Source organism: Fukomys damarensis, unplaced genomic scaffold (genome assembly GCF_012274545.1).
Source record: "Fukomys damarensis isolate Sample0158 unplaced genomic scaffold, DMR_v1.0_HiC HiC_scaffold_30, whole genome shotgun sequence".
Lineage (NCBI taxonomy): Eukaryota > Metazoa > Chordata > Mammalia > Rodentia > Bathyergidae > Fukomys > Fukomys damarensis.
Genome location: NW_022900942.1, coordinates 9,017,198 through 9,028,311, shown reverse-complemented (window position 1 = coordinate 9,028,311; position 11,114 = coordinate 9,017,198). Strand labels below are relative to the sequence as shown.

The window sequence follows — 11,114 nt, the reverse complement described above, 5'->3', positions numbered from 1 at the left end:
TTTTTTTTTTTTTTTTTTTTTTTTGGTCTCACTATGTAATTCAGACTGCTCTGGAACTCACTGTGTAGCTCAGGCTGGTCTCGAACTCCCAGCGATTCTCCTGTCTCAGCCTCCCTAGTGCTGGGATTACAGGCATGCGCCACCATGCCCAGCTAAACATGTCTGAATTTTAATGTTGGAAATACAGGAGGTTTATTTTAGGAAAGCTATTCTATTGATCAAATTAACTTTCTTTGAATACCCTCAATATCCAGGCATTGTGCTAGGTCCTATCAGAAATGCATTTGTGAACTATGCTTTTGTTTCCCTTGTGTTTTCCTATTCTTGGCCATTTTCTTATTGCTGGTGGATGTATTTAAAAGTGTAGGGTCATATAACTGTAGCTTTAAAAAATTGACTTAGAAGGTTTGTCCTAAGCGAAACTGCAGATCAGTTATTGATGTAAAGTTTGTTTGAACTTTGGGCTCAGAATTTCTTTTTGTTGCCCTTCTTAGTGTTGGATAATGAGAACTGGCTGCAGACACTTAACACCAACATTCTGAAAAGGTATCCCATTCTGAAAAGGTGTAGAAAAACATATACTTGGTGGTCACCTGTTTCAAAGTCTAGCTATACAGTGTGTGTTTTCAACTAGTTTGTAGGAAGTTCCTTCTTATTTTAATTCATAGAATCATAAATGCTTGAGAATGTCAGCATTACTAAAGAACATTGAGAATATTACTATTCCTTAACTTTTATGGCCTTCTATCAGTTTGAGTTATAGTGCTTGGAGAAAAAAATTAAATACTATAAAAAGGACTAGGACAGCCTTTGCCTCCTCAAGTTATTCTTTTTTTTGTTTGTTTGTTTTTTTGTGACAGGGTCTCACTATGTTGTTGAGACTGCCCTGGAATTCACTATGTAGCCCAGGCTGGTCTGGAACTCACAGTGATCCTCCAGCCTCAGCCTCCCAAGTGCTGGGATTACAGCCGTGTGCCACCGTATCCGGCCTCAAATTATTCTTGTACATATCGAGTGAAAGTCCTTTTACCTGATACAGCCCAGTTATTAGTGAAAAGTGATATAAAGTAGGAATCAAAAAAGCAACAGCTTCATTCTCTGAACATTCACTCAGGGGTCTTTTGAATATTGGCCTACTCAGCTGTTAATAGTCCTGCATTCTTTTTATTTTGCCCATAATACATTTTTTCATCTATTTGTATTTCTCTGGAGTGGCAGGAAGAATAGATCATGGTCAGCAGTTGTAATAGCGTCTTTTGATGCTATTCTCCCTCTGGTTTTATGCCATGTTCCTCATAATTTGACAGCAGAGTTTTTAAGGCAGCTTGCTTTTATCGTGTTTTCTGATGCTTTCAGTATGGCTTTTATTGAAGCTTCAGCAGATTTTTAATTCATATATTCCCATTTCTGTACTGTTGAGTACATGGCAGAGTATCCAATAAAGCTATAATAAGCAGATTTAGAACCAGCAGCAAATAGGTGCTGGCAGTATTTCATCACAGGCCACATCCCGAGCGAGCACTTGGGGCAGGAAACATGCCACTCAGGGATACCTCGGCATTGGCCAAGCTTATTCTATGTTGATCGGTTAAAGGAGATTCTCCTACTCTTTGGTGATGTCCCTTAGACTCATTTAAGCATATTTTTGCTACATTTGACAGTCCACTACATTTGGAAATGTTTTCTTTTACAGTGAAAGCCTTATTGAGATAAAGTAGAATTCTTGAGTATCTAAAATTCTTATGGCTTAAAAGTGTGAACAAATACTGTCATTTAGGGAAATGTATGTTGTGGACTTATTTTCATTTTTCTTGAATATTATTAAAAATGAAAGCTTTGAGGATGCTATCCCATGTTTAGCATACTTGTTGGTACCTAAACTCAGATGTTGCTATCAGATATCACAGTATTTCATTTACACTGACATTTTACTCAAGAATTTTATCAAAAGTAGTGACTAAGAGGAAGTATACTGTTGTCAGCACCCGTGATCATATTCAGTGTGCAGGTACCACCTTAATAAATATCAACCAGCTTTCCTCACAACCACAGTACTCAGTGTTAAACTCCTCACATATGCAGCTTAGGATTTAGCCAGGAGATACATTGTAAGATCTAGGTAATGAGCTATGCACATAGTAAATACAGGAATTATACTGTTCTTCAGTATGGCAGTGTGTCAGCTGCAGGTGTAGTCTTTGGTCACATGCAGTATCTTTCCATAAGGAGGAGAACTTAGGTTCAGTTCTAGGATGCAGATTTCTCTACAGGATTATCATCCAATTGACAGTGCTACCATTAAGTACTGAAAGAAGTAAAGAGTTGCTACCCTGAATGACAGGATTACATTGTCTGAAATGTACTGCTCAGTGATCCTGTTGTGCAGATATCATAGAGTGAACTTACATAAACCTAGATGGTATAGCTTATTCTTTACCTCAGCTGTTAACAATCACCTTCATATGTGTAGTCTGGCTGGACCAAAATGTCATTATGTACCACATCACTGATTTTAATCAAATATAAAAGGCAATGTAATTGCACACATGTTAGCATTCTGATGGCTTCTCTTACAAAGCTGTCCTTTTCTGACCTGGTGTTAGATGTTTCTCTTAGTGTATTACTTTTGCCCTGTACTATGATTTTTTGGCTGACTGTAGGACAGCAAATCCAAAGAAGGCAGTTTTCTAAAATTTTTGAAATATAGATATTTGTCTAAGGTTAACTTTTTTGTAATAAATGAGCTCAAGTAAAAAAAGTGATAGTTTCAGGTAACCATTAACATTTGAAGATAACACACACATCTAGTTTTCTTTTTTTGTTTTGTTTTTTGAGACGGAGTCTCACCCTGTAGTTGAGACTGACCTGGAACTCACTATGTGGTCTAGCCTGGTCTCAAATTTACAGGGATCCCCCTGCCTCAGCCTCCCAAGTGCTGGGATTACAGGCTTGTGCCACCACGCCCAGCTTGAGTGAGGATGTTTTAATAGAATGGAGAGATGGTATGGAATGAGAATACACAAACTCCAAGGGCTCTGCTCAAAGGTTAGCAGTGTTTCATAGGTGTCATCTGGCTAGTTAGGTGGCATTTATCTTACCTGTACATTTGCTTCCACAGGGACTCTCAGGTAGATGGGCTTTCCCATCTGTCATTCTAGGGGCCCCAGGCAAGTAAAGATTCCTTCAGGGCAATGAAGCTCTTCCTGACTGGAGTATACAAGGCGTCCATCTTCTATAGCCAGCAATCTTTAAAAACAACAGCATGCTCTCTATAATTTAATTATTTCTTTCCTTGAGAGTTCTTTTGTGTTAGAGCCAGCTGAGAAAGTTTCTCTTTTTAATGCTGTTTTAAGTTTTATATCACAGTATTAAGTTTAAAATAAAGTTTTCTTTTTCTTTTTTTTTTTTTTTTTTTTTTTTTTTTTTTTTTGTGGATTTTGAATGAAATGAAATCACTATTGCCCTTGATCTTTTATGGCTTCTATCATGGTCCTGAGCTCATCTTTTTTTTTTTTTTTTTCTTTTTTTTTTTTTTTTTTTTTAATGTTTTGGTATTGGGGATCGAACTCAGGACCTTGCTCTTGTGAGGCAGGTGGAGGAACCACTGAGCTAAATCCCAGGCCCAACTTTTCTCAATACAAAATTTGATACGATCAAGAGAGATAACTTGCATTTTTAAATCATCCTGAATGTAGGAATAGATTCTTCCCTCATCTACCCACTCAGGTCTTAGTATTACACTTGAGAGTGGACATTAAAATGTTTTGAGATTTAACATGGCTCCTCTGAGAAAAACACTAAATAAAAACTATTACCATTAACCATCTGAAATTTATGTGGCAACTACTGATATAGAGAATAATGAATATGCATGTGGCTGTCATTATTTTAAAATTTCCCATGAAGTTGGGGTTGCTAGGGCTGTTGGCTGTAGGTTAACTGGCAGTTAGCACTTTAATTGAAGGCTTTGGAAGAAGTACTGTACTTTCAGGTATTCAGGAATGGAAGTAAAGCGATTAGTCAGATTCATACAGAGGAATAGAGCACATGTATTTGTTCAAAGGTAATATATGGGACTGGAGGCTGTTTATGATCTTGTTCACATTCATTCTGAAATGACACATAGATTGTTTCCCTGAAAAAATGGTCCAGCATAAGGACAAATATCCTCTCAGAGGCAGACAGTGCAGTAGTGGATAAAGGCTTAAGATTTAGTAGGAATCCCACCCTCCTTTTAGCAGGACTTTTAAAGGAGTTTATCTGAAGATAGTAGTGTCTTTTTGTTTTTACCTTAGTCTCCTTTTCACTTTGAGATAATTTTGATGAGTAAAAGGAGTTCTACTTTTAATTAATGTAAAAACCAATTATTTTTTAGTACTGTGTGAAGTTGCTTATGTTTATTTTATTTTATTTTTTATTTATTTTTTGGTACCAGGGATCAAATGCGGGACTTTGCGTTTGTGAGACAGGTGGTGGCACCACTGAGCTAAATCCCTGGCCCAGGTTATTTATCTTTAGTTTCCTCTAGATTTAAGTACAATCTATTATTTATTTCTAATAACTCAAAAAGTTACCATTTCCTATTGCTGGGTGCATTTTAAAATTGAGGTAGAAAATTCCCCACACTTACCGGTTATACTTTGGAGTGATGGAAATACTTAGGAATAAAGGGCCGGACTAAATGATGGACTTTCCTATCTGTTTCAGTCCCCCTACCTGCTATCTTCCCATATTTTTATTAATTAAAAGAAAAATTTAGGATCTTTTAAACTTCTGAAACCTTAAAAAAAAAATTATACTAAATTTTTTAGAAGCTATGAGATCTTGTTTCAATACAAATTTAAAACAGTGTTAGCTTTGATGATCTCTTAAAGATTACTATTTCTGAGTCAGAATCATAAAATGAAGTAAAATTTTGATTACTGAGGTACATCCTAGAGGTTTAGTGGTTTAAGAAAAATAAATGGGAAATGAAAGTCTACAATCTTTATTTATATATTGGAGTCTAAATTTCATATTAAAGAGTTGTGGCTTCTAGAGCATTTAACAAATACGTAACAAAGAGCAACTTGTATTACCTGAGTGTGTGCTTAAGAAAATGTCAGTGATGGGCTGGGGATTTAGCTCAGTGGTGCCACTGCTTGCTTTGCAAGTACAAGGTACCGAGTTTGATTCCCCAGTACCAAAAAAACAAATTCAATGTTTCCTTGCTTTAGGCTCACATTCTTTTCATTCATACTAAGAATGGTTCTGTTTAAACTTGTATCCACCTCTTTGTGGAAATCCATCATTTTATGAATGACATAATTAAAGGTTCTTCATTAGATTTGAAATATGAACTCTGGCATTATCTAAAGTTAGTCTGTTTTCCTTTTCATTAAATTAATACATAGGCTTTCATTTTCTCTTTAGACTTCTTGTGCTGGAACTTTTTGATTCTTTAATCACTAGAAAGATGTATTTTATAGATAGGAGGGAGAAGATCTTTGTTTCCTTTATTTTACCAGTTAGGGTGAGGTTGAATTCTGTGCTAATCCGTAGTAATGAATAGTGTTAGCTTTGCTTGGCTCATTTTAAGGATGAACCCAGAAAGGACTCACAGGAATGGGCCTCCATCCTACTGTCTTCACCTCCCTTGGCTTTGTGACAGCTGGATCATTTGCTCCAGGCAGTGTCCTTTGCATCTGTATCCACTTGTGCGACCAACATACCTGCATACTAATTGCAAGAGCAGGGATGTGTAGAGATAGTATGAGGAAAGTTACTAGGTCAATGCTCTGTAACTGGAGTGCTTAGTGCATGAAGATCCCTCCACAAATCCACACTCCTCCTGTCCAGCGCATTGAGGAGTCCACTGTGCAGAATAGGAGCAGGTGGGAGGGCACCCCAGCAGCTGCTTCAGTGCACAAGCTCCTAGCCTCCTAATGGTTATACTGCTTTTGAAGGTTCCAGGTCTGTGCAGCACAGTGGGGGACTCCATGAGTGTGGATCTTTGGAGGCCTTGTATTTGGAGAACTCCAGTTACAAGTAAGTAGCCTGGTTTTCCCATTGGCCCCTGACTCCTAAGAGAGGCTCTGGACTCATGTGACCTAGGTCAGAGAAGGTGTTGACAGGTGTCTGTTTTGTTTCTAAATCTAATTAGGATGTATAGTTTTTTGAACTTAGACTTCAGTTGTTTTCTTGGGTTCTTAGTGCCTTGCAGAGTACTAACATGGGATGATGAGTGTACATTTGTAGGTAGACAGGTAGTAGTTTGTGAGGCCAGACTATTCGTGCCTATGTGTGCATGTGTGTTTATGCATATGAGGAAGTGCTATAAATAGTGGTTTTGTTGGTGCCCTCACAAAACTTGGATAATCCTATTCTGAGTCCATCTCACTTGCAGAAGATGTATGAGTGTCTGTTTCATAGAAGAAAAGGCCTGTCTTTGCCTGTTTCTGTTTCATATATCTTCCTTTCTGTTAACATTAGCTGCCAGGGAAAATATTTTAAAGTTTTGTTGCCTTTTCCAAAAAAGCTAAGGTGACATATAGGATATGTTAATATTTAAAGGATTGTGTGAGGTTTCTTTTGATTGTATTTCAGAATAAGTAGAATCTAAAAGGTAATAAAAGTGAGAAAATGACCAGAGATTATCAAATGTGCTCATTAACCTATTAAACTCATTGTTATTCAGTGGGACCTGTTTGGTTCTTTCTTCAGTGGTCTCTATAGTACTGGAAATTCTTGCCTGAGTTTTCTTTCTACAGTGGTAGTAGAGCATTGGGCTATAGTTTGTACTTTCACTCTCGTTTTACTGTTTTTTTTTCTGTGTTACACTGATATTTGGAAACTAAGAAAAACCTTGTCATAAAATTGGAATGAAAAAGTCTGTGATTTCCTGAATGTAATTTCAAAAGCATCTGTAATACAAATGCTACTTCCTACAGATTAGCTTCTTCATGAAACCCGCCCTTACCATGCCTTTAGAATGTGTCTTGCCTAGTTTTTCCATTGAACTACTTATTTGCTTCTTTTGTAGAACTTAACCCTACGAGTGGGAGCCTTCCTTCAGCAACACCAATGTCACCATCATCCATCTCCACTCAGAACCTGGTCATGTCTTCATCAGGTGTAGGAGGAGATGCCAGTGTCACACTGACCCTGGCCGACACTCAGGGCATGCTTTCTGGAGGCCTGGATACAGTTACACTAAACATTACCTCTCAGGTGAGTGACCTTCAGAGAGGAATTATAGAACCCTTCAAAGGATAACTGTGGAAACTTCATTTATTTGTTCTGTGCTAAATACATGTTTCTGAACATTTTCTTTCAAAATTAAAGTTTTTTTGTAATTAAGAAAGTAATATGTTAACCATAAAAAGGCAGGAAAAAAAGTAATATAGAAAAATATACAAGATAAAAATTTTAAAAACCTTTAATCCCACTACCCAAATTATGGTGGATTAGTCACCTTGTCACAAGGACAAGTTAGAGTCCCTGGTATGTGCAGCAAGCAGGAAGTGCAGAAGGAGGCTGGATGTTAGAGTACTATGACTTATTTACTATTCAGAGTTCCCGCTTTATGATTCTATCAACTGAGACTTAACTGGTTCTATCTACCTTTATTGTGCTATAATACTATTTCCATGTTCAGGTAAGAATAGTAATGAATAGAACCCTACTTCCAGTTGCTTGTATTAAAGCTTCCCAGCTTAACAGGCACCGGCCCTGGAAACACCATTTGGAGCCTGGTTGCTGTCCTGTCACATAGGGCAGGCAACTTGTGGAGTCCTTTGTGCCTTGTTCACTATGTATTTTTAACTCTGGTAGTTAAAGAAGTAATTCAAAAAGTGAAAGTTGTTTAAAGTCTGACCAATTAAATGCCTTCAAATAACTTGGAAGGTGAGGATAGAGTTTGAACAGAAGCAGAAAGTCTTTTATTTAAATGATTATGAGAGTGGCTACATGTTACATTATATCTTTTTTTAACAGTTATGCATTATAATTAAAGTGAAATAAGTAAGTTTTCAGTATTGCTAGTAGGTTATATTTGTAGGGTCTGAATATGTCATAGGAATATCCAGTGCTTTTTTTGTAGACTATGTGGCATGGAGCCTCTAGTACTTGGCTGATGTTGCTCACAGAAACCACATGATCAGGGCAGGTGGATTGTGTCAGGGAAGGACGATCCTTCAAAGAAGACTTGAGGATGAAGTGCGGGACTTGCAGTGATAACCCAGTGGTATAATAGTAGTGGCCTTTTGTGCGGTGACCCCCAGGCAGAAGCAGGTGACCATTTCTTCCAGAATTCTACTCCTCTAAGCTCTATGTTACCTGAGATCAGAGTGCAGAGTTCTTTCCTTGGTATGGAAGGGTACTTCATAAGGTGCCTGCCTGGCTCTGGCCTGTTTTCTTATCTTCTTCCTATCACATGGTCTTAGACTTTGGGCTCTGCATGCTGATAGCCCTGCCACTCTGCTGCAGTCCTGCTCATCTGCATTGCTCTCTCCCTGAGCACCCATTGAACTGATGGTTTCCATTCTGCTGCCTGCTGGCTCCTCCACACATGGCACCTGTTCTTTCTATACAGTTAGGCCTGGGCTGGGCAGGTCTGAGGTGTGAGCTGTAGATCTTTGTGAGTAACAGGAGCAATGACAGCCTCAGGAGATCAGATGCTCATTCAGGAGAGCTCCTGGACTTCAGTGGAGTAAGCCTATTAAATACAAAAGTTATAAACCCATAAGGTAAAACATTTTAACTTGGGCCAGGCATGGTGGCTCACACCTGTAATCCCAGCACTCAGGAGGCTGAGACAGGAGGATCGCTATGTTTTCGAGACCAGCCTGGACTACATAGTGAGTTCCAGGTCAGTCTCAGCTACATAGTGAGACCCTGTCTCAAAAAACCAAAAAGAAAAAAAATTAACTTAAAGGACTTCAGTAGAAGTATATACCTTTATTTGAATGTGTTTTCTATTAAGTGACATATTTTATTCATTATAGATTGATTTAATAGTCTAATAACTGGGAAAAACAAATCATTCTTAGCCTTATGAATATTTATCTTAAGTATATAGATCATTGTTTAAATAAAATCATTTTATTAATAAATTAATGAATATCTAAGCAGATATCTATAAATACGTAAATTATGATTTCTTCCTGTCATAAAAACATTACTTGAAAATCAGAAAGTAGCCATAAGAAATTAATAGTGATAAACATTTAGTATAGGTGAGAGTTACTGACAAAGTGATGAGTATTGAGTGATTTGATATTGGTCCTCGAAATTACACGTGCTGTGTGACTTTAGTGAGGGAATGAAACCTCAGCCCTGAAAGGATCATAGCTCAGCATTATTCTGCAATAAAAATATAAATACAAGTGAAAAAAAAACCAAGATCCCTGAAGAAACTACAAGGAAACAATAATGTAAACATTTACATTATTATACATTTTTAAGTTTTGAAAGTCACCAATATTTATCATGCATTATTTATTTATTTGTAAAATGAAATTCATGAAAAAATTGTTCTAAAAACAACAAAAAAAGTGTTCTTAAGTAGTTTAGTTACACAGTATTTTTATGTAGTTTATTTCAAACAGGTCAAATCAAATCTGTAATAGCAAATTGTTTGGCACAAATACATTTTTGTAAGTATATAATTCATCTTAATTTAAAATCTGAAAATTACCCAGTTATAGAATATTATGTGGGATGAATGATTCTAATCCAGAGAAGATTAGTTTGTTTTGAGATATAATTTTATTGAAATGAAAGTTAGAAATATAGTAAAGAAATTAAGAGAATTCCCTTTTGTCCTTCCTTGCTTATTTTTTTTCTTTTTTTTCCTCTTCTCCCTTTTAATTTCTCCCCTTTAAATTTTTCTCTTATTTTTACTTTGTATATTTCTTTTTCTACCTTTTTCCTTTTATCTTCTTTTTTGTGTGTATTAATTTTTTCTCTTACCTTTACCTAATTCTATAAAGTTCTTTCTGCTTCCCATAAAGTTCCTTAGTACCACTTTTCTCTCCTCCTTCTCATATCACATAGTTTAAGGTTTCAGATTTTCCTCTTGCATTCCCCTATTCCCAAGTCCTGTATCTTTATAGTATAACCATAAAGCTTTGTTAGTCTTTTGATAGTTAACTCTATAAAATTACCACTGAATTTTTTTATATCATTATTGGAAAGATGAAACTTTCACATTTAGTACACATATGTATTCACTATATGTCAATACTTGGGTTGTCTTCATGTTTACATCATAATTGTGGATTTCTTCTCTGGGTTGAGGGTGATACATACTTGGTTCTTAAGGTATGTTAATGGCCAGTTAATATATCATGGATGATGTTACTGTAGCTAATTTACTTGATAATAACAGGGTCACATAATCATTGCTATTTATCTGTAAGTTAGCATTCAGATTACCTTTATGACATTAACAGTACTAGAGTGCATTCCCAGAGAATTCAGTTGTTGACCTAATTACATTGATTCCTTCCCTACCAAATTAACCGAGGAGGTTGGGTCTTGGGACAGAGGCAAAGGACTATATAATTAGCTATGCCATAGTACATCACTGAAATGGACTAAAGAAATCTCTATACTAGCAAAAAGTCTTTACAGTATTAGCACCCATAAATTTCAGTATAAAACAAACAAAAAACAAGAGAAGACAAGGCAACAAAATGCCTCTTAAAACTCCCAACTCTTCCAAAGCCAATCCAAGGGGCACCAATGGGCAGAGAAGCATAAGCCACATACATGAATTACTAAAAGGGATGACAGAGCAGATTTGAAAACAGATCAAAGAGATACTCAATTGGATCACAGAAGATATAAGTAAAAATATAATGGGGAGTAATAACTAAAATAATGCAGATGCTTCCAGAAGAAACTAATAAAAATCTAGATGAGCTAAGTGGTGATACATAATGATGCAAAATTACTTTTGCAAAGAAGAACCAGTTTAGCAAAGAATTAGAGTCCATCAAAAGGTTTCAATCAGCAATCTAAGAGATTTAAAATTATATTGAAAGTGGGCCAGGGATTTAGCTCAGTGGTTCTGCCTTCTGCCTCACAAGCACAAGGACCCAAGTTCAATCCCTGGTACCAAAAACAAAGAA

General features: G+C 36.5%; 1 protein-coding gene across 1 annotated transcript in view; it reads left to right on the top strand.

The window, feature by feature from the left end:
* The window catches only part of Znf236 (zinc finger protein 236), a gene marked incomplete at its 5' end in the record, with an annotated part of 117,689 nt that overhangs the window by 79,163 nt on the left and 27,412 nt on the right, over positions 1-11,114 (top strand). The window contains one exon of the mRNA XM_033757385.1: positions 7,022-7,209. Coding sequence (XP_033613276.1) covers positions 7,022-7,209 — 188 coding nt within the window. The remainder of the gene's footprint in view (positions 1-7,021; positions 7,210-11,114) is intronic.